Raw genomic sequence first — 27,761 nt, forward strand, 5'->3', positions numbered from 1 at the left:
AAAAAAAAAAAAAAAAAGGTTGTGAAAAATCCCTCGCCTTGTCATCTCCTTATCTGATAATAATAATCTAAACGTTTTACGCCATCGATCATTTATTAATGAATGGACTTTATGGTCCATTTTAGTGTCTTCATAATAAAAGAAAGAACTAAAAAGATCTTGCAAAGGGCTAAACATGATGATTTTTTTAACAACCCAAAATTTGTTCTGCTGAATGGCTTACAACACGTCTATAAAGTATTAGCAAAATATTAACCTTGAATAAAGTCATTATTTACGACTAACAAATCCTCCCTATAGGGTGTCTTATTAGTAAGTGTGTACAATATTGACTTCTGCAGTATTGTTTGTTCTCTGCCTATGGTCCAGTAGAATTGCAGAGGTCTGCACTGTGAAACAATATTGCGATTAAAGAAAACTCAAAAGATTATGATTGATGAAAGATGAAGCTTGCCTGTATGTAAAATTCAAAATGAAAGGCTGGCAACACAATCAGATCTCAAAGCTAAGAATTCACTTTCATGTTTTTATTCTTTTGAACTTTGCACAACAGGAAAAGAGAAAGTATACATTTGTAAAATGCAGTTCATAATGCTCTCTGACTCCTCTGTGACTAAGACGAGGCCTTCCCTACTGTGCAGTACACACAGGTGCCTTGTAGATGCTCAGCACCAGTCCAAAAACACAAAACACCTTATGAACCTTTAATTGTAGCTTGTGATTAAGACTTACACAGATAAATAAAACTCATTTAGTGATTTTTAAAGAAATATTCTGTCTTGAAAACCAGTGATTCTTTCATCATATTCAATAACTCACAGATAATTATGGTATCCATCAAGCTCAATAACCCACAGAAAATGATGGTCTTCAATCAACCACTTGATACCCCCCCCCCCATGAAATATATCATAATTACCACCCTCTACCTGAGAGTGACTGAATATTGTTATTCCCTCAATAGATTTCTTTTTTGTGCTTAAAATAGAGCAGAAATTACTTCAATCATACCATATGATCAGAGCTGATTCAGATGTGACGCAAACAGAAATATCTGTGGTAGTATAAAGCACAGTTATATTCCTGATGATATGCCTCACTGATGATTTAAAAACAGAGTACCAGAGGGATTACAAATGCAACTGCTGAGTAAGCTATGCCATCACAGCAAATCAAAGTGTCCACTACATATATTTTAAAAATACATTATGAAATATTTCCTCCAAAAAGTAATATTCAAATGTACGAGAAAGCCACTGTTGGCATTCATTTGAACAGTGAAGTGGCGAAGACAGGTTTAATAGCTAACAGTAATATAAGGCAGATAACAGATGAATGTGAATAATAACTGTGTTGATATTGGCAGTTTTTTGTCCTGTAAAAATGTAATCTTAAGGCTTCTACGTACGTCACTGACTTTGTGATTAACATTCAGTACAAAAACTGCAACAACGATGAACAATTACAATCTGAACGGAAATTTCACGAGCCCGCTGCCCCCCTCCTTTCCTCGAACTGGGTTTAGTGCAAAAAACCTGAATGGGCATTGATTATGAACTGGAAACTGAAGGAGATAAACCCCTTCAGGCTAGTATTTAAAACACCCGAGTACCACAAAATGATTATGACGTAGCAAATGTACACTTATTACAAACATGATGCCATATTTCCATGAAGACCAACAATCTAGAGATGATTATGAAATTAGTCCCCAACTTAGTGTTGTTCCCTGTAATGTAGTGCTGTCTGAATTGAATTGAATAAAACAAATGCAAACAAATGTGTAATGTACCATCATGCTTTGCACCTTTCTCGTAGTGTGATTTTTTTGTTTGTTTGTTTTTGGTGAGGTGGCCGCCAACCTCCCACTTGAGGCCCTTCTGTGCCATTTGAAAGTTAATATTTATAGGACTGTGGGGCAGCTTTAACCCAGTGATTCTACACCAGTTCGTCAGGTCAGATGGAGACAAAACATACAACATAATATGTTAGCCGAACATTTCATCAACAACTCAAAACCTCTCCCACCTCACTCCCCCCTCGAGCCTCTTGGATACAAACACTTTGATCTAACAAGATCTGACGCTTCAAGCTGAGGAGACCAGCAACACAGGATAGAGGAAGATGGCTTAAAATAAATACATCAGTAGTTCTAAGCAAAAGAGAAACACACATCTTTCAAATACTTTAAACTAGACTTGGCGCCTGATTAACAATGTTAATAACTGCTTTTGGGAGGAAAATTGTCTTTCCTCGCCAAGTTATTGCATCAGCCATTAAGGCCAAGACTTTTGGTCCCTTTACCAATCATTCAAAAGAAAGGGGTGTGGTGAATAAATACTATAGATAGACACAAGTGCATTTGGGAGACAGCACGTAACTCATTGTACTGTACTACAGCATGTTCTATGTGAACCTGCAAATATGAACATAATCCAGCCATTGAATATTTTCCAGTTTTTATCATTATATTGAGCTGCTTTTAAAATGTTAGAAAGTATTTTAAGATTTTGAATTTAGTCTGCATTAAGTCAGGACCACATGCTCCATTCATGAAACAAGCTAACCAGATGAATCCAAGTGAACACTAGTACCCATTTACTGGTTATATTGCAAAATATTCTGAGAATGCAATGTGAATGCATAATTTTGCATATTATTAAGACCTAATTACCTTACTTCTCCAAGAGGATGAGATTATTTCACTTGTTTCCGATAAAATAACTTCTTTAAGACTTGCCAGTACTCGCCAGATGCCAGTATCTTGATGTTAATGCAGTGATTACTTTAAACTTGCCTGAATGATTTAAGGGAAACTGCATCAGGAACAAGTGGAGCTATCTCACCCCATTTGCATAATAAGACATGAAGACTGAATCTGAGATGAAATCTTTTTTTTTTTTTTTTTTTTTGCAGTGGGCTGCTTCACACATGAGGCAACATTGATATGGAATTTTTAAAAGTACACTCTTTCCTATGCTGCACACTGAAATCTCAATATGTGAGCAATGTTTGACTTAATGTGTCAAAAGTGAAAAGTGAATAAGTTCATGTCATATTTGCTACCTTTTATGTATTTCTGACATAATGGCTTACACTGACACTGGTTTTAACAAGGCTGGCAAAAACTATTAGGGAAACTGTCTGTCATGGCACTGTGATATACACAGATGCACAAATCTCATGATCCCAAAACTACCTTTGTTTCTCCCCTGGACTTACACATTAACATAACATTTGAAAGAGATGATAACTTCAATACAAGTAAGACTTACAAATACCAAAGTGAAATCTGTTCTTGACTTATAATTATTGGTGCTCAGAGCATCATCCATGGTCCCAGCAGAAGCAGCCTGTGTTGACTGCAGTTTCATCCAAAACCTTTTATATCCCTCGCAGGTAACAACGCTTTTTGTTTGTTGCCTGTGCTGTTTATGCACTGAAGGGGCTTGCATAAAAAAAAAAAATCTGATGTCAACATGTGAGGGGGGAGAGCCTATGCTATGAAGAAGCCTGAGAGACATCATAGTCTATGATGAGCTGTTTGATATATGACAGTTTCTCATGGAGATACTCGCAGCGTTTCTTCTCCTCCCGATAGCCTGGGAACTTCTGTGGAGAGGGGAGAAAGCGGGGAGAAAGCGTTTTGATAGCAAATAATCCATTTTATAATCTGCCAAGTGACTTGGTGATGTGAAATATCTGAACTGATGACAGAGAGGTCAAAAACACATGGAGCTATGAGCAGAACAGCTGCATGGTTTCTTTTAGATCTGAAGACATTGAACAAACGAATAATGCCTGCCAGCTGTATCTAGTTATAACCATTTCTAGCCAGTTGATAAAAATTAAAAATTTGCCTTAAATTTAACATGAATCTAAATTTAATATTTTTTAGAAGATATGGCTGCTTTTCATTAAACCAGTTTTCATGAGTCCTGGTCTTTTTAAAGTCCAGTTATTGATGGAAAGTACTGTAGATCAGAGGGATTGTTGGCAGTGCATTGATGCTGACAGCAGGGCAGCTATGTGGTGTGCACATAAATTTAAAGAGAGCCTGCACCAATCAATGTTCATGTGCTCAGAAGTCATGATATATCATAAGTATCTTTTTTTAAAGGTTTTCTTGTGTAAAGTGGTGCACTGACCACTGACAGTTATAAACATTTAAACTTAGGTAAAAGAAAAAAAAAAAAAAACATACTTCAAATGCCCCCCCCCCAGAGCACTGTGTCTGGAATTTCAAGCAGCTGATGAACACTCATTAAAATGAGGAGCTGTGTTTACACAGTACTTGGGCTCAAAAAATGATTGAAGCTGTACACAAATATGCTTTGGCTTGTCTGTAATTAGGTCTTGATGCAAGTAACTTTCCACATAAAGCTATGATTCAGCATTTGTCTTACTCACTATAGTGTTGATTCATATTGCTTTACTTGTGAATGTTACAAATTTGCAAATTTTAACCAAGTTGTGATAAAAACAGCAAAAGAAACTGTGAATTTCTTTCCACCAATATGTGTATATTAGGAGTTGTTTCATGAAGATAAGTAGCTGGTGACACTAATTCTCCATACGGGTTGCCTTCAAACTGTTGCAGAGACAAGAGTGCAAACAATTTACAAAGTGTGTTTAATGCATTCATGTGAGGAATGTTACAGTGTCCTTGTGGCTCCACACACGCTCCACGCTACTTTCTCTTATTTCTTCAGTGGACATTTAAGTCACATGTTTCATGCACATCATAATCTATTTGCTAAGTCTGTTTCCATTGCACTTTGTCACATGTTACTATTGGTGATCCACCAACTTTTCAACCTCAGCCAAGCACTGAAAACTTATTTGCAATATACAAGAGTTCACACTCAAGGAATCTTCTGAAATAAAATGTATCTCTCTTACTTAATGTAGCTCTTCTTTATGAAAATCAAAAGTAAAATCCAGAAAACAACTTTAATCATTGACTTACCTTTCGATACTTGTTGTACTTTTCTAGTATTTGGTCTTCCATTACCTACATGGCATAAACAAATAATTAAATTGTGTATATTAATATAGCTGCATAAAATAATGCCTTAGCATGAGTATACCTTGTGTCAGTGTTTGCATGTGTGTCTGTGAGTCGTGATTGTATATATACCTTGTAGTCTTGTGTGCCAGGGGACAGGCTCTTGATCTTGGATCCTAGCTGGACAAACATGTGAGTTATGGTGGCGATCCTGGAGTGGAGGTCTTTGTACTCATCATACTCAGCGCAGAAATCTTCCTGGTACCTCTGACGTTGCTCCAAGCTCATTATGGTGCCGTAAGTGCTACAAGGAGAGACGCATGAGCTTGCATGGTTAGTGATGATATGCACATGATGTTATGCTGCTTAACATCACACCGTATTCAATCCAATCAAACTGAAATTTTACAGTGGATGAAGGCATTAACTCACTTCTCCAGCTGAATTTTATCTGTACATTTTGCTTTTTCCATTCATATGGCCCATTTCCTCCAATCCTATTTAAATTCTGTGCAGTACCTCTTTCTGACACAAGATGGAAGCATACAACCACAATGTTATGATGCTACGACACCATGTACCCCCAGTCATCATTTTGGAGACAATTCTTTATCAAATCTTTCAGCGGAACAAGTTATCTGTATAAACAACCCCAACAAATATAGGAAAACAAATAAGGTCTTTCTACAGTGTTGTCTTTCTACTTGCCCCAGGGCCAATTACTGTAAGTTCTGATAACCAAACAGCATGCTGTTAAAATTGTGATGGATATGATTTTAGGTGTGCTCAAAAGAAACTACAGCAGTGATACCACATGGAACAATCATGACAAAATGAGTTTAAATCATGTTTACACTCACAGCACATAATCTGGCTTCTCCTCAGAGGCCACAGCGTTTCTGATGTCAGGATCTGGGGGGAAAAAAGAAAATTACAGGACAAAGAAAATGACATTAGCTTGAGTTGAGTTGAAACACCCATCTAACATGACACTTTACCACTGTCTGAATGTTAAGCAATGTGTTTGTGTTTTGCAAAAAGCCACTGTGCAAGTGTGCAAGTGTGTGTGTGTGTGTGTGTGTGTGTGTGTGTGTGAGCTTGTGGGTATCAAGAGACATCTCAGCTTAGAGACCCAAAGCACCACTCGAGCTGTTGTTGAGTCAATCAGCCACATAACACGCTGAAGACTCAAGAGAGTGAGCTTAAGGGAGCAAACACAGACATGCTTATGAGATAATACTGTATAAATGCACCAGTGGGCTGTGAGACAAACTGGTCTCTCTGAGAGACCTCACACACAATTACCACTGGTTATCTCTTCTTCATCTCAGTGTGTGTGGCTGACTTATTATTATGTAGGTGAGTGCAGAGAAAAGACAACTCAGACACATGACAATGAAAGGGTGTCCACTGCAATATGACAGAATATACAAACAAAGCCTTTAATATGTGTGATCAAGCAGTATGAGAAGAATGGAGGCTGGTATCAGTAACAGAGAAGTTGAAGTAAAAAGGGGCCTTACTGTCAAGTTTGTCTGGGTTCTGCTTAAGATCAGGACTTGTCTCCAACCAGTCAGTGGCCTGGTTGTCTTTTAACCTCTCCCGCTCTCTGTCTTTGTGCTTTTTCGATTTCTTCTTTCTGTGCTGGCTGTTTGCGAGCTGCTGGTGAGCGCAGTCAGAGTCACCCTGCGGCGGCTGATGGCTGCTTACTTTGGGTTCTTGCACCCTGCTCTCTGAGACAGGTGTGTCAGAGGTGCTGGACAGGTGCATTAGAGTTAAGCCATTGTGGCCCCCTGGTGAGCCATTCTGGTTACCAGTATGGCTTGTTGTCCTTTGAAACTCAGTCTTTGTGTGGAAGCTGGGGTTGGGGGTATGAGATGCATTGTCGTGTCCTCCTTTATTGTTCAAGAGTCCATTTACAGTGGGCTGCTGTTGCAACCTCTGGTCCACGAGTTTTTGTCTTTTAACAGCTAGCCTTTCCAGTGAGTCAGAAGGCACGGGGCGTTTCTGGGGAAGGATGAAAAAAAAAGAAAAAGATAGAACCTTAATAATTCAAATCATGCATTATTTCTTCAAAAAACCACACAAACAATCTGCAACTCTTCACAACCAAACATCACTTCAATTCACTTCACCTCTACATAGTAAAAGCCAAAATTCATAAGACTATGAGGCAACAATTCAAATGTTAAAAGTGAAATATAGTTGTTAAATACATACTAATTTACATTTCCATATGTAGAAACAGGTACAAAAAAGCACCACCCTTTTAAAAACACGTTAATCACTTTCACACATGTTCAAAGGAAAACAATATGGCCATTTACCACTGCAGGATTTTTCAGCGTGCTGTGATGTAGTGTCGGATCCTCTGAGGTCTTCAATATTGACACGTTGGCTTGTAGATTTCTTGTGTGGTTGCTAATATGCGGCTGCAGCTTCCTGTTAAACAGAAAAAAAAGAACATGATAATGTGACAATGAGACAAAAAAGATATTACTGACTGTATGAGGATTTTACATTACATTCAATTTAAACTGGCGTCAGTGCAGAGTGTTGTGGATTTACAGAACTAGTGAAGCTGAGCATGAGAATGAAACAGATTCTTTGTCAAGCAGGCACAGACAAGTTCTGCTTCTGAGTGTTGATTAGTGCAGGCACAGATGTGTGTGGGAATGAGAGGTGAAGATGTGGAGGAGAGAAGATGAGACAACAGATAAAGACGGGAGCCACTGTCTGTGTAGAGCTGTGAGAAACTCATCATCTAATCATACTGCTAAAAAGGAAAGTTGTCGTGTCCAATTTTGTTATTTATAAGAGTTACTCCAGGTCTCTTTTGTCAGCTATGATAATGATTGTGTCGCCACCACTAAGGAAGTGTCAATGTTGATCCCTGAAATACTGAAAAGTGAAGAGACACTTGTCTAGTCACAGGGACACAGGCTTTATAAAGACAGATGGGACATGTGAGTATTAGTTTGTTGTATCAGCAGAGATGACATCCCTGTTTGGTCCATGTCTCTGACCCACCTGGTCAGCAGCCTGCCAATTAGCTGCCTCTCCTCCTCGCTGTAGCCTGGCCAGTCCCTCTGAACGTGCTTGTAGAAGTCATCCCTCAGCAGGTAGCTGCTGTCCTTGGGATTCACTTTTGCCACCTGAAATGCAACACAGCACATGATGTTACTTTTTGTTTTTGTGTTCATAACTGGGCTTCTTGCATACCTGTATAATCAGGATATACTGAACACTACAACTGTAGAAATTATAGTTGCCTTTTTTTATTTTTTAAATCAACAACCAACATTATTTTGTCTAACAGTAACACTGTCAGTAACTGGAGTCCAAGATGTGAAAGTGGCACATCCACATTCCTGAAAAGCAAAACTCTTTTTCTCTGTCTCTTTTCCCATCTGAGAGTCTCAGGCTTTCTTTCTCACAGTGACTTTACCCTCCTCTCTAATCTCGTCAAACTGCCTTTCTCTGAGGACATCTATCTTTCTGGGGCCTCCTGACGGAGCGGCCCACCCCACCACAAACACAATCTCTGAGAGACTATTACAGCATCGACCTAATTACACACACGCACAGACACTAAAACCACATGCACGCACACACATCAACAAGCACAAGGATCAGTAAACACACACACGCACACCAATGATGGAAGTTCAAACACACAAACATCATTTAGAAATTACTCAAAAATGTATACAGGAAAGTCACATAAAGTAAACATTTCTAAATTAGATCACAAGTTCAATTAAAGCGCTGGGGTTTGTTTCAGGACAAGATTATATGTTTACTAGATGAAATGTATTTTTTAGATCCTGAGGTTGTTTTTTTTATTGTTTTTGGTTTGATGTTTGGTAAGAGTGGTGTGAAGCATTGTTACTACTATCTAAGAGTCACTGCAGTACTTTACATCCCCTCTGATAACTCTGAAAGCAATTATCTTTATTACAATGGCATTAAATGCATTTTACAATATGCTAATGTCTGGTTGGAACACTGCAGTGTTAATAAACATCACTGCTCAACTGGGTTTTCACTCACACACAGAAACGTGTGTGTGTGCACGTAAACAAGTACCTTCTTATGTGAGTCTTCGTTTTTTAGACGTGTAGAAGTGTGTTTAGGATTGTATAAGTCATATAAACGTAGGGAACATATGTGTTTGTGCATGATGTGATGTGCAAAGGATGCGTACATGCGTGTCTGTAAGTGTTTATATACATGTATGCAAGGATGCATACAAACACATTATTTCCGCGTACCTCCTCCAGTACAGGATTCAGCTCGGCCTTGTCCTTGGGGCCAGCTCTTTCTCTTTCCAGCCACAGCAGCAGCTCTGGTTTCCTGTAGGGTTTGAGAGCCAGCAGGTGGATGATACGCTCCCTCAGTGGCTTCTGGGTCGGCGTGGCTGTACTGCTATTCCTCCGGTTGTTGGTAGACGGCTTATAGAAGCTGCTGTCTGATGCAGAAGGAGGAGCTGGCCTCTTGTGGAACTTGACACATTTACCTAAACACAGAAAAAGAGCAGGATTTATAGTGATACAAGTGATACTCAATCATATGGTGTAACTCATGCATTGTCATCTCAAACTTAACATAATATCATATCATTGTTTGTTTACAATCTGTAAAATATGTGTATTTCTATACATTTTACACCAAGAACAAAGTCTTTACCTTCAAATATTTCTCAGTATGTCACAAGAAATCTAATGTTCACACTTTCCAGATATTTAGAGAAACTTAAACTCAGTGGAACTAATTTGTGAGCATTATGCCAGCCAAGTCCACAGCTGGAACTCAGTGAGCTGCGTCATGCAAGCACTAAAAAAATAAAGCTTTTCAAACTTTTATGCAGGAGAGCAAACAAAAGCAGTGATGTAACAAACAGGAGTTAAAACAGCCTGTTTTTAAACTCTTACTAGTGCCTTTACCTGTTCAACATGTGCACTTGCTCTCTGAGCTGAACTATCCTGACTAATGAGGAAACGCTCATCAAAATACCTTCCAATAACCTTTATCTGTAAAGCACATGTGCATGCTGGCCTGCAACTATTCAGATGTAAACACCCAGTTGATCGTTGCTTGCATCCCTGCTGCAGACAGATGAGGCATGTTAGAGCAGTGAAAGCTATCTCTCTGTGCTAATCCCATTACAGGTTAATCTGGGCTTTGAAGGTCAGAGAGGGGCAGAGGTACAGGAAAAGAAGGCTTTCCTTTCAACCACAAAAGTATCTTCTGCCAAGAGATAATAACTCCAAGCATTATCATTACCCTACTACCAGCCATTAATCATTAGCAAATATATTCTGAATTATGTAATAATTATGGTGTGGGATGTGTCAGATGCATGTGCTATAGGTGTTGGCATGCCTGCTAATATACACTGTGTTCATGTGCACCTCCCGAGGCTGAAAGGGGAATGTAGAGTGCACTTATTAAATGCTTCCCTCTGGGCATATATGTTGCCAAGTCATTTTCAATCTTAAGACCTGATGTTACACAATCCACAGTCTAAATTTGGTCTCAACCACTCAGAGTTTCAGCCTCCCTGGAGCTCCTGCACTGACATGGGGGTCTAGAATCGTGCCACGAAACAATATTGCGTAACCATGGCAAAGGTTGGAGAAGAGAAAAAAAGAGAAAAGAAGAAGTAGCTTGCCAGTTCTGGTTCTCGTGTGATTAATAGGCTATAAGGCATTCTTGATGATTAAGATCTAGAAAAACGCACATATATATACACACACACACACACACAAAACTCTGGCCAATGTGGCAAGAAATTTGTTGGAAAGCAACATCACCTGTGAATTTATGCTTTTCAATTTCATGGCAAACATCTGGTTGACTTTTTTGCAATTATCAGAGGTTTGTGGTATGTTTTGAACAACAGTGAACCATTCCTGCACAAGCTTTTGGCACCATCCCGCAGCAAATTAAGTTATTATTTACAGCCCTATGTAGCCAACATTTTAATTTCATAAACTACATTTTGGAGATACACCCCCATTACATCTTCATAAAAATATGCCTTTCAGTAGCATAAATGGTGAGAACCTGGCTTTGAATCTCCTCCTGGCCTTCTACCTCTGAAATGACAGTTTGAAGACAGATGTTGCTGACTCTGAACAGTACCAAGCATCCATTTGGCAAACTCTTTTCAAAGCCAAATGTGTGAAGAGAGACCAAATAGGAGTAGACAAACTGACATCCAAAAGTAAAAAAGAAGGAAAAAAAAAGCATATAGGAGACAAGAGTTAGGTTTTGGTCTTATTTGTATTAACCAAAAATACGGCCTTCACATCTGGTTTCATTCCTCATCAGTCCTGGAAAATATCTGGTTTTCAGCTTTTGAACAATGAATAGAACAATATTTTTCAAGCAAGGCAAATATTCCTATTACTTTTATTGGTGCTATTATATTTCTATTTTTATTTTTATATGCCATCAGTGTATCCACATCCAATGAACTGATCCCTTCCCAAGCTTAGAGCTGTTTGGCTTTTTCTCATGAAAATCAACAGATGCATCATCCCCTGTTTTTGCTCCACAGAGAACTCTAGTCTTTTCTTACTTGGATGTGTGGCTCCAGGTTTGATCTCAATGGCTGAGCGGCTCCAGCTGTCCTTCTCCACCTGAGACATCCTCTCTCGGGTCATCTGGTAGGAGTCGTCGGTGGCACACACAGTGATCTTATCCTGGATGACGCCCTGACCTTCCAGCTGCTCACGGCCATCACTGCAAAAGACAAAAACACACAGAGCCATTGAACCGCAGGGCTCCCTCTCTGCTGGCTGTACAGTAAACACCATAAAAATCATAGTCCTATAAGCTTAGAGCAGCATACCAACACAGACTCCATGCATAAAGTGGCTTTGTGGTAGAAGCTGGCTAGGACAGGTCTATGGTTACTGTATGTTATGTCACAGGCTCGATATAGCCCTGCAGCCTGCTACATGTGAGAAAGCCAGATATCCTGGTTCAAAGCAGGATAGAGCCTGTGGAAACCACCAGGATTAGCTTGGCTCCTGTCAGCACACTTGCAAAACAAGGATCATCTTGGACAAAAGTAAAAAGTCTAATACAATCTGAACCTGGGCTGCATTAATGCTGTAAATAAAGCAGGGATTTAGTGTGCAGCCAAATTTCCTTTTTTCTTTCTTCTTTTTAAATAAAAGCCCTTTCCCCTGATCTAATTTTTACTTTCACAACACAATCATATATTGACAGCTGATTAATTCTAATCTTTCATCCTCTAAATATCAAAACAAATTCAGGGGCAGAGAGAACAAAATCTTGCCCTCACACTGTTTAACGCTGTTGCTCTTGGCTCCAGCAGCTGACTGGAACCAGAGCGAGTTTCACTTCAGACCCACAGTTAGCTGTCTGGCAGCAGGAGGCAGCAATAGAGCGTAACCCTCACTTTCCGAGCATATCCACTCCATAAACAAGGCATCACAGGTCTCAGTAATGAGAGGGTCAGCCCAGAAATATATACAGGAAATTACAATTGCCCCATCCCGTCTCTCACGATGATGCCCTCAAAGATGTGGGCATAGAGAGAGCAGAGGAATAACAAAATAAATGTGGCACAAGACTGCTGAGCATCTGGGATCATACACGCCACAGTCAGTAGATCACATCAAAACACTTGCACCTTAAATTGCTGTGATAGTCAGATCTGGAAACTTTTCACTGAACCAATTTTTGCAGTGAATATTTGCCGTAATTCTTTTGTTGATTTAGTGGGAGAAAAAAAATGTTTCTAGGTAGTTTTCCATGGAGCTTGAGGCAGGATCTTGAATCAGGAAGAGAGTAAAGTTTGGTGAATATTTTTTAAAAGAAATAAATTAAATGGGACTTGACTTGCTCTTCGACATGCGGCATACGAAAATAACAAGTTTCAACTGATTAACTCCAAACCTTGAAACATATTGATGGATGCAATCGAAGCTGGCTTGAGGCTGGTCTTTGCTGTCGCTGGATAAGTAGAACGAGAAGACGCGGAGAGCAGACAGTGACTCTGGGGTGGGAGCTGGGATCTTGATGTACTATGAAGAAAAACAGATTTTATTTAAAACAGATAGTTCAACAAACATATGTGCAGATGACTGTTGACACACAAACAACATACAGAAGATAATGCACCCACATATAACAGTCAATCATCCGCCAGACTGTCTGTTTTTATAATACTTGTTTTGTATAAAGACGTAGTATTCAGCACTACTTATGTGTTCATATTCACATGCATTAAATGAATACTTGTACTGTTTCATTGTCCTGGTAACAGCCAGTTGCTTTAACTTGTCAATGTTTTCCCAAGAGTCCGTGCATCTTTTCTTATCTTTCAAGCTGTCAACTTTTGGAAAAGCAATTATCTATTCAGCAGAATTTCAAAAACAAACTCTGGTGCCAAATACATTGTAGCCAAGAACAAGGGGCTGTCCAAAGTCAAGGTTTTTGCAGAGAACATAAATCACTGAAGTTTCTTTTTCACAACTTTCAGCCCACAGCAAAGACCAGACTCTGACAAATGTAGTTAATAGGACTGAAAGGAAAAACTTTATTACATACTAACTCACTAAGAACCTCTAAGTTCATGTCATGGATTCTCTTGACAAACTTCATTTTGAAAATTTCTATTAAATTCTCTAGCTATCATTTTTTGGAGTCTAGCCCTTTCACAGTTTTTGCTATCCTTTGTAAGTGTATGCTAAGCCTCACCAATTATTATTATTATTTTAACTTATTTTTACTGGATTGGGTTGAAATTTGAAAATCTACTGAAAATCCAAGAAACCCCAATAATAATTTGCTACATGTGTTCGCACATGCAAATAGCTGTTGTTTTACAGTATTCAAATTAATTAAAATAAATGTTCTTTTTACCCCCCAAAAATAATCTTTGATCTTCAAAAATTAATATCTCCACTAGTTTTCACTTTCTAGCGACCAAATTTTGATGGTGAGTTTTATTAATGTTGTTCTATCATATCTAGAAATTATCTGTTTCTGCATTAAGAACCACCTGAGATCTTGCAAAATTTACATTCAGAGCTGAAAAATCCACATTTCAGTATTAACATATTAAAATGTATATAGTCAAGACATTTATTTAATATATTTTGATACAAAATACAAATAAATACAAAATAAATATTTGATATATTTTGCCTACATATTTTAATTTCCTTAAAACTTTTTTTATGGGAAAGTGATAATAAAAATTTAAAGATGTTAAATTATTCCATCATTTAATAATTTTAACGGCTAAGTTTTTTGTACTTTTCACTGGCTGTAATATTTGCATTCAGTGTGTTTTTTTTTTTCATAGGTGGATATTTGTACTATGTTGACTGATTTCTGTTGAGCCCGTTTTTCATTCAGTTCAGCAAATTTGCAAGTTACAGCTTTAAAACTTGATTTGTTGAATACTAGATGATGGGATCTTATTCCATGTGTTTGATCATCTTCCTTAGCTGAATACACACGTTACTTTTCAAACTTTTCAAAATTTCAAACTTTTCTGAACTAATTTCTGACCTCATCAACTAGTAGCAACAGAAAACAAAAAGATCAGTGACAGCTGGCTGCTGCTTCTTCTAGGCTTTTTCCAACAGAGCAGGGCTTCATGAGCTCACTTTCAAATCAAACAGTTTCATGATGAAATGAATTATAATTGCACTGTTTTACTTCTGGGTATGTTGCAATCCACTTAGCCCAAACTTGCTTCACTGTTTTCAAGTCTGAAAACTAACTGACCAACCAATATTTCACCATCCATCCCAACTCACTGCTCTGTGAGGTGAAATAACATTTAAATGTATAAATACAGGACCACCAAAGACACAGAAAACGCACCTGTGTAACTTAACCTCATCTCGAAGCTAAACTAAGTCAACAGTCTCCATCTTATTCTTCCATTACCACAATGTTTCTTTTCTGTACTGACTGAAGCGTTTGTGTTTCACTCTGTGAGAAGAGGCTAATGAGCCCTTCAAAGACCCACATGTGACGTATCACATTGCATTACACAGAATCTTCAACACTAGTCATTTAAGCATTACGATATAAAAAAGCCCCCTATTGTCTGTTCTTCAAGCACCAGCAGGGTCTGATTCATGCTCCACAGAGGCTGGGTTGGGAAAAGTGTCCTGAAACCAGATGACTTGCATATGAGTCTTCTGCCAGTGTACCAGAAGAAAATACACGCGTGACCTGCTGACTGTCACTGGGGAAAATCTAGGATATAATGAGAACTTGTGAATACACAGTATAGTTGTTTGACTAGAGAGCACTTCTGACTATGATAAATGACCTGTGGAGAAATATTCAACTGAAGTGAAATCATAAGGTCAGCTGCACCTTTTGAGAAAGTATTGGGAGACAACAATCTGTCACTCGCTCCGTCTTTGTTTTCACAGCATCTCAACATGGTCTTGTAAGTGTGCCCACATCAACACATAAATACCATGAGCAATGCAGGCACGCACGCATACACAGGATCTAGAGTGAGACTTTGTGCCGCTCTGTAACTTTAAATAAATCTCCTTGGGTAAACAGTGTTTTTAAGAGTCCGCTCCACTGAGGCGTCCATGAGATCTCCTGGCAGACTCAGTGGAGCGCAGCTGAGCCAAGGCTGCAACCTCCAGGGCAGACAAATGCACACACGAACACACACAGAGACATAATAACAGATCAGGAAAAATGAGGATCAGAAAAAAAGCGAGGATCTACACTGATTTGACCACTGAAAAAGATGTAATTGCACATTTATGAAAGCAGAGTCTGCGACACTTCACTGGTGCTTTCATTTAGTTTTATGAGAAATTTGCAGCGCTGTACTTAAGCAGCACTACAGGAATTTTTTAAGGGGGGTACATGCGAGAGAGAGTAAGAGAGAAGTGGATACAGAGAGAGCTTCTAGCTTGTCAAGGAGCAACAGTGAATACAGTAAATGTGAAGGTTCCCAACACAGCTCCTCACTGTCATCAAAAATATTTTTCACTGCCTCATAACAGGAGGCCGGGGGGTCAGCAGTTTCACAGCAATCACATTCATCATGCTACAGGGAGCTCTGCAGTCTTTTTTGGGGTGTGAAGTAAATTTAAGTGTTAAAGTTTCATGGGGGATTTCCTGCACTTTCTCCTGTTGTGTCCCACTGCTCCCATGTTATGGCTCTGGTTTCATCCACAGACACTGGGGCTGGACATTAATGTTGAATGTGAATGCATATCACATTTATTTAAGCTGGATGTGGTTTAAATGAAGTACTAGACTTTAAAATAATAACTGTTTATTTAAAATGTGCAATATCCTAATGGCTTTTCTCAAAGTTGCTATAATCAATAGATTAGAGCTGCAGTAATTAGTCAATTAACTGATAAGTTGATCAACAGAAAATTCTATTTTGATAGCTGAATAATCATTATTATCATTATTTTCTTATCAAAAATATAAAATATTAGCTGTTCTAAGCTTCTCAACTATGAGTCTTTAATACTTTAATTTGTCACACATATCTTTGAGGCTCTATGGAGCTGTATGGTCATTATGCTCATTGTTTTGGTTTTGTACTTGCCACTGTTTTAGTTCACTCTCACTGTCCTTTTCAAAAGGTAGGCAGCTGTTTTTTCTTTTTGTTTAAGAAAAAATGCTCTAAAAACTTACTGCTTAACAACACACAACAGACTGACACAATTTCCAACTTTAGATTTAGCTGATAGAGCCTGATATAAACCTCAGGAGTTGGTAGAGACCAAAAATAGAGCTATAAGGAGAGCGAATGTTGCGATTACATCCAGGACACATTTGCCATATAAGCTTGAAAGGTGACAATATGTGAGTGTCATATTTATAGCTTGTTTCTGCTGCCCCCGAAGTGAACACATAAATAAAATAAAACAAATCTGTTAAGGACAGTAAATGGTAAAACATTAAAATTACATATAAGGCAATTCCTTTGTTTGGCCCTGCCTCTGTAGTGCTGCAGGTCTTCACCCACCATTTCCTAAAACACAAGTATGAGTTATATTAAGAAAAAGTGAAGTGCAAGCTAATTCTTTTTTTTTTTTTTGCTTATAATAATAGCTGTATAAGTTGTTCCATTTTATACCAATATACATTGTAGCAAAGTTCATCTTACTTGCCAAAAACATTTTCTCAGCTTGTTTTATTTAAATGATTACGTCTTTTCTTAAGAAGAAACTTGAAACTATGACATTTTTTCAACTGCAATTGCATGATTCAAAATGCATTCAAAGTTGTGAGGTTTCTGATCCTTACTTTATACACAAAAATCAACACTTTTATGGCTTTAATGTTTTCCAGTATTCCACATGCTGCAATGCTTTGTGCTATATGATTATTTTTATCTGTGTGCCACTGTCACACAGTGTAAACAAAGCTGAGTGTCCAGACGAACTGGAAGTGAAGGCTTTACTGATAGAAGTGATAGTGTGCCACATGCCCACAGGATCTAGTAGTAAGTAAGTGTATCTTCCCATCTTACAGACTTGTCAGTTCAAGCACGCTTCTAAGGAAAGTTGTAAATACTGAATATGACCCTCAAAAGCATAAATGTTCAAAAGGTTATGAGCTTAGCTTAGGGTTAACTTAGTGAGTGCTGTTTAACCAACATTCAGCAGGAGGCCCATTACTTCTTTAAAAGACGCTTTGTGCTGAAGAGATGTTGGCTCTATTTTCTTATCAGCCCACTGCACATGTCTTTACATGCAGGCTTTCACCACAGGAATTTATACAAACTATATACAGCTGAGCTCTGAAAGATATAGACCAGCTCGCATGTAAGCTGCACAGGTGGATCGCCTCACTTTTCACCATAGGTTGTGTTTTCTGTGTCTTGTTCTTATGTAACAGCTGCCTGTTGGTAGCTCCTCAGTGATACATGCTTTAAAGCCTGGAGGTTAATGCTGGATGTCTCATTGTTTGTAAGAGAGGTCAGACACCATGTTGTAATCAGACTGGAGAGGATCACAGAGAGGATTCTTTCTCACCATGAGACATTTTTGTTAACATTTCACAAGATTATGCATGTACTTTCTTGTTAATGACCACTTAGTCACATCCATTATCTAAATAGTAATAAAGTTTAAAGCCTTGTTATTTCAACAACTGCTATGGTGAGACAAATAAAGATGGTGATATAAATACAGATGTCACTGTAAACACAAAAACCTCGCTCATCTTCGTCATCGTACACCTACAAATCTGTTCTCCCTACCCTGATTGAGAAACTTTTAATCAGTTATGAAACCAGAAAAACAGCTGGCAGCTGGAGCTCCATGAAACAAGAGGTCATGGTTGAGACTGCCAACAAGTACTAAAAAGATCTGCTAAGAAATCTGGATCCAACAGAAGATTAATTATCATCAATTCTCATAATCAATCAATTAAGTTGCTTAAAGACTGTATGTACTGTGAAAGGTGCCGCTTGTAGTGACAGACCAATAGAGAATTAGCACCACAATATTAAGATGCTAACACGCTAAACTAAGACAGTGACTACTGTGAACACCTAACCCTGTTAGCTTTGTCATTATGAGCAGCAAACACGCTTCCCAACCCGAAACCAAAATATTTCATGCAAGTCTAAGCAAAAATGCCGAAGATGAATTCATTTATTAATTTAGTTTAGTTTTAGTCCATTTTACATTGAATATCTCTGGGTTTAAAAACATTAAATTAATGTCACCTAGGGGTGCTCTGGTAGCCGGGGGGACTTGTTAAGACTTGTTAACACAACACACAACACAAGTCCCCTGGACTCTCTCTCTTTCTCTCTGCACTGACTATACAAATAAAGGTAATCTTTATTTAATATTAAAACAAAACAAACAAACAAAAAAATAGCACAACATCCCATAAAGAAGGAGGGCTTAGGTCTAGGGTTTGGCCTCCATTTAACTGTAGAGTCAAGAAAGCAGAATTTCCCAACGGAAAGGTCCATTTGGGAAATGCTGCTCACATGGATTACTTGAAAACAGCCCAGACAGATGGTTAAGAGCCTTGCTGCTTGTTCTGAATTTCACTTCCAGTGAAAACGAACTTACACATTAAGTGTGTTTAACATTTCCTGGGATGCATTACAACATTACAACAGCAAAAAGATGGCTGAGTAAACTGGATAAATCCCATTTCAGAAAACTCAGACAGAGTTTACACCAACTAAAAGCATAAGTGTTTTTTCATAGCAGCAAGCTTGTGAGTTCACACATCTCTATTTGAGAATGCCTGGAGGAACTGCAGATGTAACACACATCTAGGTGGAAATTAAATGTCTTAAATACATAAGAACTTAAATGTTATTCTCATTAAGGCAACACCCACTTTAGTTACAAACCCTACACCATTCATTCAGAGAGAAGATCATCAGAGGACATCTCCTACAATCTTACTGCAGAATAGCAACAATTAATAATTTACAGGTTCTGTGTTCATTGGATTGTGCTGTGTGCCGTTATAGGATTCCAGCTGTTACAAATGCACAGTCATGTGGAGCACCCAGGAGCACTCGCTGGCAGTCATCCAGCGGTGGTGGTTCGTATGTCCTGCACGGGCAGACCCCCCGCTGTGCAAATTACGACAAGCACTCTCGTTCCCAGCCGCTGGGGCCCACACCGTTGCCGAGTGCATTCTCCTGAGAGGCACACACGGCAACTCAAACCCAGAGAGGCGCTCTTACAAAGGACTTGGCACTTAAAGAATTCAACTGACCATGCATAATGAAATATTTATTGTCTTCCTTTCAAGTTAAATATTCAGGGAATCTGTGGGCTGCTTCTGATCTTTGTGATTGTTGAGTGATGCTAGAAGAAACTGCAGCAACAAAACAAGCACAGACAGTTACCAAGGTGGTTATGTGCAAAAACACATCAGCAAGCGTCTATTCTACAGAAATTAATCTAATAAAAATTGCCCTACATTTGGGAGTGACTTATGCCCTCGGTAATGCTCAGTGACCCCTACAGCCCAAAAGGCAAAGAGGCGAACCCAGAGAATCCTGAATCTGACAAGTGTTTCAATATATAATTCATTCTTTTAACACAGACCGTGGCCTCCCGAAGCCTGGTAACTTCACACATTCACTTCCAGGGGATTCATTCTTATCCCTGAGCCTACCTCTGTCTCAGTCTCCACATTCCCCATTCTAGTTAATACAGTTAGGACAGTCTCTCCGTCTGTCCAATAACTCCTCCTCGGTTTTAAAAGCAAATATCAAGCTTTTCCCGACTCACCACCCTCCGTCTCCATCAATCTCTCTCCAAGGTGTTACTCTTGGCGTGGGCCTGTCTGTCCATCTGTTTTCTTCATCTGCAAACTTCACAACACTTTTTGTTTCAATGAAGTTTTAGCTGTTTATTTGCATCCCTTTGTCTGACAGACTCCTTTCAAGTTTTATTATTTATATCAGATTCAGAGCACAGGAAATTTATCTGAAGGCCTATTCTATATGCAGATTTTAGCAGTGAACAAACAAAAAATCACATTGATGTAAAGACAGACAAGAAGTGATTTAATTTCGAACACCTGTTGTTTTAAATGCTGCTGTAACTGGGCCATGATAAAAATCCTGAAGGTGTTATTTGTCCCACCCTAACAGGTGCAACAAAGTTTAAATGAGAAGGACGTCAGTTGAACTGTCCTTAGAAGGGGCCTTGTCAGCCTAATTAAGTGAAAACACCAGTATCTGCAGTCTACAGAGGCCGTTTTCTTGTATAGTGTTTTATTTGAGTGCTACTTCCTGTATTACTATTCCTCTCTGTACCAACTGATGTGAAGTGAGCAGGATGCTTCCTCCATTTCACACAAGCAATAAATCAGCACACATCCATTTCCTCATGCCTCCAACATTTTTGTTCATGATCTCGCTGCATTAATTGTGAATTAGAGATTCATCTAAAGTAATGTGGAGATATTTCACCCCACTAGTATGTCTAAGAGAGCAGCAGCAGTAGCAGCAGCTAAAGGTTTGGTGAGATGTTGATTGCAGCTCCCTGGGCTCCCTGGGTTTTTGAGCTGAATGGCACCTCCGTGAGAAAACCGGAAATACTAGTATGTGCAGCGATAACTGAGATCGGGTGTCTACACGTAATTCTGCAACTATATGCCAGCATGTGAGTGTGTGTGTGTGCATGGTGTTCTTTTTAATCTTACCTCCTTGCCAGTGTTTGACCCCGGACAAACAGGTTCAAACAAGCATATCAGTAAAACCAGTCTTCTTTATAATTAGAAATCATGTTTCAATCAATCTGATAAATGCAGCATTATCCACTGCTTGCTCTTGGCTGACTTTTAAGCCAGGACTTGTATTTCTAAAACATTTCTGTGACATCCAACACAAGATTGAAATCTGTTTTAAGATAAAACCATATTCGGTAATAAGATGACAAGTGCTCACATTTCATCTTAAGTCTTAGAAAAATTAAGTGAATGGTTCAGTTTTCCCCCTGACCTCCCTAAAGACCAAAGTTTACATGAACTGATTGCTGGTTTATGAAGGCTAAGCAAATAAAAAAGATAGAAGCCCTTTATTATTCTTAAGATCAATTTTTTGGCTGATTGATTTCTCTTCCTATCTCTCTCTCTCTCTCTTTTTTTTATTATTCTGTTATTTTGTTATCACAGTTCTTATGGACACACAAGTTTACTGAGGTACCCCATGACCTTTCAAAAAATAATAAGATAACTTACAGTGGTCTACAGTCAAAAGACTATACTCTTGACCTGCATCAGACTGAACATTTCCACCTGAGAAATGTTTACCAAGTAACACAGAAACCCACATTGTAAAACTTCAGCAGTTAAAGTTTTGACACAGTAAAAGTCAGGACTATCAGTATATGTGGCGACACTATCTTAATGAGCCACAGTTCACTCTCAACTGTCATAAATGTCTCCACACATTGAAGCTGCAGGACGGGAAAGGCTCATTTTCCTGGCTTTATCAAACTATAAAGTCGATTGAACAAAAGCTGTGAGAGACTGCTGTCGGTGCACAGGGCTTATGTTTCCTGCTAGCTTTTGGTTGAATGTGGGGTCTGGGTGTAGATCTCATGCAGCCTATTGTTTCCACATCCTCTGCAGCCTGAGTAATGGCCTTCTGAAAACAGGCCGTCTTTTGTTCTGGCCTCCTCGGCTCCAGAGTGGGATGCCATGGCACTGCTTCCCCTTTCTGGTTGATAGGAGGAGAGAGGGAGGAGGTGCGGGAGGAGGCGGAGGAGGGAGTGAAACCTGTCGCCACCACCGCTGTCTGTTATCAGCAGGAGGCAAGTCACTCTGGGCCGGCTGCTAATGCAAACTCTGTGTATGTGTGTGTGTGTGTGTGTGTGTGCCCATGTTAATCCAGCGTGAGCAAAGAGGGGCTCAGCTCCAGCTCCTCTCACCAGGGTGTAATCAGCATTACTGCCACTCATAAGACTGAGGAGGGAGAAAGGCCAAAGTCTAGCTATCAGCCAAACATCTCCACCAATGGCTTAGAGACACACACACACACACACACACACACACACATGCTCAGACAGTCAGCCAGCCACCACCCTCATCCTCGTCCTTACCACACTTCAGTAAACACTACTTCTCATCATCTCATCACAAACAAAAGAGGCCAGTCGTTCCCAGGGCCACAAGTTGACGCATGCCATTTAAGACGAGTCCCCCTCCACAATGGAGGACAGCGATACAAAACACAATGTGTGTCTGTGTCTCTGGTAGAGAGAAGGAATGGGGGGCAGCAGAGACAGAGAAGAACATATAAAGACACAAGCTACGGATTTTGCGTGTTTAAAGCGGGAGCATGTTTACGATACTGGAGTCAATCAGTCAACGCTTGGAGCTACGCGGTATCTTCTCTCTCTCACTGAGCTCCACATGCTGGAAGTGAGTGATTAATGTGGCTGCCTTGAGTGGGAGACAGTGCATGTAATCAAGCCCCAGCCTGTAATCACCTTCCATTCCTTTTCATTTGCAATTTCACAGAGGGACAGAGCTACTGCCAGAGCTGCGAGCTCCGGTACTGGGGGAGAGAGAGGAGGTTGGGCATGAAGAAGGGGGAGGAGGAAGGGAGGAGGATAGGAAGGGGTGCTGTGCCACGAGCATCCCCTGAGGTTTCCCCCTGCAATGCCAGGAACGATACATCTCTGGCAGGTGCCTGAGGGTCGAGCTGTCAACTTCAACAAATTGTGGGTCACTGTGCCTGACAAAAGCCCCTCCTCCTCCTACACTTCCCCACTTCCCCTCAGAAGACTATGTTTCCAGGCATGCAGGGCCATACCATCACACACGTCTGTGTTTATGTGTGTGTGTGTGTGTGTGTGTATGCCCTTTTATGCCTCATTAGCTTATGGTGTGGATTTTCACATGCGGGAATTAGCTGGGACACGTTCCTCAGCGAGCCAAGATGTGCTCCATATCTCCAAGCTGCTTAATCGGACAGAGAACACATTTTTTCCAGAGCTGCTGCTGCTGCTGCTGCTGCTGGATCTCAGAGGGCCACTTGTCTTCATCTCGCACTCACACGTCCGCTAAATAAATATATAATCCTCTAGGCACACAAGATTTTCATTCTTGGCTTTTTAGAAGAAGTAGCAAGCCATGACCACCAGTGTTTAAAACATCATAATCCCACAACAATTTCCTCTTTGTGGGTGTACACTGATTAATGCGATCTGAGAGAAAACAATACACATTAATAATAAGTGACATGCACAACATACTGTATACAGTATACTGAACAGATTACTGGAGTGCAGAGAAAGCTCTTTTGCTATGTGAAAGCATGCATGTGCTTATATTAATTGGCCTTTTTTCCCCTCACGTGGTGTTAAGTACTTTTTAATTTTATCTTTCACAATGATTTATGTGCAAATTAGCAGAGCATTTTTATAGTGCTTTATATTATAGTCATTTAGATAATCTGCCAGTTTTATAAGTACACCTTCATCTTCTCCTGTAACTGAATAAAAACAACAGATAAAATCAGACAAAAGTCTAGACTCCAAGCCGTGGTCATGGTTAAATAACTAAATGTTTAAGATGGAAGATGTTTGCAGTGTTCTCTATTTTAGTCTCCACTCCATTAGACCCACAGCAGGGACGCTTCTATCATGTTGGGCGCAAACAAACCCTCGGGGCAGGCCACAACACATCTGGACTGACTGTAATGCGTCACACTATAAAACTAGATTCATTTTGGGCAATCCAAGCAGGGTGACAACACACAGCCTGCATTCCCCCACTCATTGTTATTCAAATCAGAGGAGACAACACACAATCACAGGGGACTCTGGGGATCTCATCGTAGACGGCATAAACACACACAGAACCTGCACTCAAACACACAACATACTTAGAGAAAAGCAAGAGCCAGGAATTCTCTCATTCCCTTGCTCTTTCATACACACAGACAAACCAAACAAACAAACACACACACCACACACAGAGGGTCCTCACTCCTCAGGGGATCTAGTCTGGTCCTGCCAGGCTAAAGACTGCTACACAATAGGCAGAGAGGGCAGGACAGGAAAAAGGAGGTGGGACATGAATAAATCATGCCTTTAGGCCACACAGGACACAGCATATAAACACACACACACACACACACACACACACACATACACACACATACACACACATACACACACACACACACCCTAACAACACAACAACATCCACACCCACATTTCACACATAAAAAAACATGCATAGTGTGCCGTACACGACTCACACACACCACTTTAGCATACAAAGTGTGTTCTCTCTCTTTCATTACACACACACAGAAAAAGTGGGACTCCAACCTGGGAATAGGGTGGGAAAATTAGCAGGGCAGAGTTCATATAATCTGTCTAGCTATTACTGCAGCAAAAGTGTGCCAATGCTACACATGCACACACACTCATGCCCACAAAAAAACACACAAAAACACACACATTCATGAGTGTCTGAGTCAGGCAGACAGGAAAAGCTAATGCAAACTGACGGCATGATGTTTTACACTGTAATCAAGAGCATTATGGCTCATGTAATTACCTCTAAACGTTCATTTGGCTAATAACTTTAGCTCTCTGTGCCATATATAGGGGAGTGGTGTGAAATTCTTGGCAATTCCTCGGCCATCACAATGACAGCAGAGGTCCAAAGATGAGCTGTCACTGTGTCAAACCTTAGAAACAGGCCCAAGCCTCCCTCAGGTCTCCCAACATGTGCACTCTGCTACATTAAATCTCACTAGCATGAGTCCTTGTTGAGACAAACTAACAAACAATCAAATACACAATCAGTTAAGTTTCCTTTCTTTTGATTTTAACAGCTGGCACTTCCCTCTCGCCTGTGGTGCAGGACAAGATCGGAAAACTGCCTCTAGACTCATGTGTCCATTTAAAAACTATTTATTCTGCAGCTACAGTAGTTTCTCCAATCGTGAATCGCTAAGTTTTACGGCTAACTACGTCTTAGCACAAACTCAGTCTTACAGCTTAGTGTGTGAGCTGTGAAGCCTTGGATTGGATTTGCAGCTTTTCTTCTGATTTAATGCCACACATATTCTTGTCAATGCACTGTGCGTTGTTTGAGTAGTAGTTGGGAACAGCCAGGGGAAGAAAAAAATAAAACCAGAAGCTGCCCCCTAACCTCCAATGCGTGACCCCAAGCACAGAGAAGTGCTTTTAAAGCAGATGAGCCTGCCTGACAGTTGCAGGAGCCAGTTTGGAAACTTTACACAAACATCCTGAAATAATCAGAAAGCCACACCCTCTGGATTATAATAATAATAATAATGATGATGGAAAGGAAGTAAAAATTCATTTGATTGCCCTGTATCCCTTGAGGAAAAATAAAGATTGCTTTCTGGAAGAATAAATATTCCAAGTGCAACATTCTCTCAGTTAAATCCAAAGACAAAGTAGGAGCAACACTCTCTACCACTAAAGGTTTAATAGGGTCTGTTAACCACACAAGCCCCCCTTACAAAACTCACCATCACTCAACTCATCTTGTCCTGACAGGAAGGGGGTTGAAACTATTTCTAACCAGCCCATACAATTAGCATTAACTGAAAAGTGAAGTATTCCCCTGGGACACAGCTGCTCCTGACTTTAGTCTTAACACACATACTTAGGGCTGTGTGCTGCAGATCATGGTTCAATGATACAATGTAACACATGCAGTAAATACACACCCACGCAGATATATTATTTAAGTACATTTTCCCAAATGAGAACTAGGTGAACACAGCTAATCTATGTCACTAAAGGCTCCTCATTTGACTTATGATAACTCCTCTCTGCACCGTTGATTCTGGCTCTGTCAGTGTGTGTGCTCTCGTCCTAACTCCCTCCCTCCCTCCCTCTTCCCAGCGCCGCTCGCTGACCTAACAAAGCCTCTCCACAGTCTCCAGCCTGACCCAGTAACCTGCATGCCTCCTATCTGCTGGAGACGACCAGCTATAAGCTCTCATCTGAGCTGTTCCCAGAGCAGCAGTATGGTGGGACATGTGAGTCAATGTGTGATGAACAAAAGCTTCTTTGCGGTTGCTCAATTTAAGAAACGATTTGGCATAGACCTGTACTTTAAGAGATGCCAGACTGATGCGTTGCCTCCTTACACATCTGATGCTGTTTCATCCATCTGAAAAAATTAGCTGAGGACTTGTGGTATGAAGATAATTAATTATCACTTGATTTGCAAACCGTCATTTAAATAGTGATTAAGCCATCTGCCAGTTTATCTGCTTGTTGTTTATGGCTGGACTGAATCTATGACAAGACTACACTTAATGTGCACAATAAACTGAACAGAAATAACAGTAATATTAGTTTATTAGTATAATATTAGCAAACTTACCCCTTGGTTTCCTTTGAAACAGATTGATGGTTCACTTGGTAAAGATCCCTAAAGTGACAGACAGAGAGAGAGAGAAAAAAGGAAGGGATTTGTTGTGGTATAGTTGCACATATCCAGAGAGCTCTGTGATCTAAATTAGTCTGGTAAACACCATCATGTTGTAATCTGTTTAAATGTAAGTTAAACTTATACAACCAATAATGCCCATGTGCTGTTAATGGTGCTGGAGCTAATTGAGACACAAACTAGCCTACTTGTCAATTAAATAAGTAGGCAGACTATATCTGCTTTACTTTGAAGCACCAGGAAGGTTTCCCAGCAAACAGCTGACGAGTTCGTCTTTCCCGACAATCACAGGGTTCAGTCCTGGTATGCTAAGCAGTAATGTAGCCAACTGATTCGAGGGGTAACGCAGTTAAGAAGTGAAGTGTAAACTTGTTTGAGCTTCTCTCATTTATTCAGTCACAGCACACAAGACCGACGCAACGTTGTCTAAGAAAATTTAAAAGGGTAAAACAAACAACAACGGAGCAGTAATTTAACAACGGTGAAAAAGAAGAAAGGCGACAACTTTGACAAGTGTAAAAAGGAATTCATCTCCAAACGCACGCGCTCACACGAGAATACATACATAAACACACACACACACAGGCGAGGAAAAGGTACCTTGAGGTTTTGATAAGCCTCCAGCGCCCTGATAGCCGTGTCCGTGAGCTTGACATGGTACAGCGTCCTGCTGGGGCTGTTTCTGTTATTTTTTCCACAGGAGAGCCCATAGCGGTGCTCCTGCCTGAGCGAAGCCATCGCTGGCTTTTCTCTCTGCCCCGCAATTAAAGCTGCTTTCCTCTCTCTGCTCCTCACGCTCCCCTGATACGTC

The 27,761-nt window shown here is 40.0% G+C and overlaps 1 protein-coding gene across 1 annotated transcript; it reads right to left on the bottom strand.

The window, feature by feature from the left end:
- Window positions 1-512: 512 nt before the first annotated feature.
- Window positions 513-27,736, bottom strand: LOC108877058 (RNA polymerase II elongation factor ELL). The gene is made up of 12 exons (XM_018666989.2): window positions 27,551-27,736; window positions 26,885-26,932; window positions 12,944-13,071; window positions 11,595-11,758; window positions 9,283-9,527; window positions 8,039-8,163; window positions 7,336-7,450; window positions 6,532-7,015; window positions 5,869-5,920; window positions 5,141-5,312; window positions 4,970-5,014; window positions 513-3,612 (listed from the first exon to the last, which is right to left on the bottom strand). The coding sequence occupies exons 1-12, from the start codon at window positions 27,686-27,688 to the stop codon at window positions 3,502-3,504; spliced, it is 1,827 nt and encodes a 608-aa protein (XP_018522505.1). The 5' UTR covers window positions 27,689-27,736; the 3' UTR covers window positions 513-3,501.
- Window positions 27,737-27,761: the final 25 nt, after the last annotated feature.

Source organism: Lates calcarifer, linkage group LG2, assembly GCF_001640805.2.
Source record: "Lates calcarifer isolate ASB-BC8 linkage group LG2, TLL_Latcal_v3, whole genome shotgun sequence".
NCBI lineage: Eukaryota > Metazoa > Chordata > Actinopteri > Centropomidae > Lates > Lates calcarifer.

What these genes read in the sequence shown, in the direction of transcription:
- LOC108877058 (XM_018666989.2), bottom strand. Translation starts at nt 27,688, where the DNA reads ATGGCTTCGCTCAGGCAGGAGCACCGCTATGGGCTCTCCTGTGGAAAA. An exon ending in CGCTGAAAAATCCTGCAGTG is followed by an intron (nt 7,016 to 7,335) that starts GTAAATGGCCAT and finishes ATCCTTCCCCAG; the next exon opens with AAACGCCCCGTGCCTTCTGA. An exon ending in GAACCCAGACAAACTTGACA is followed by an intron (nt 5,921 to 6,531) that starts GTAAGGCCCCTT and finishes TTTTCCCCCCAG; the next exon opens with ATCCTGACATCAGAAACGCT.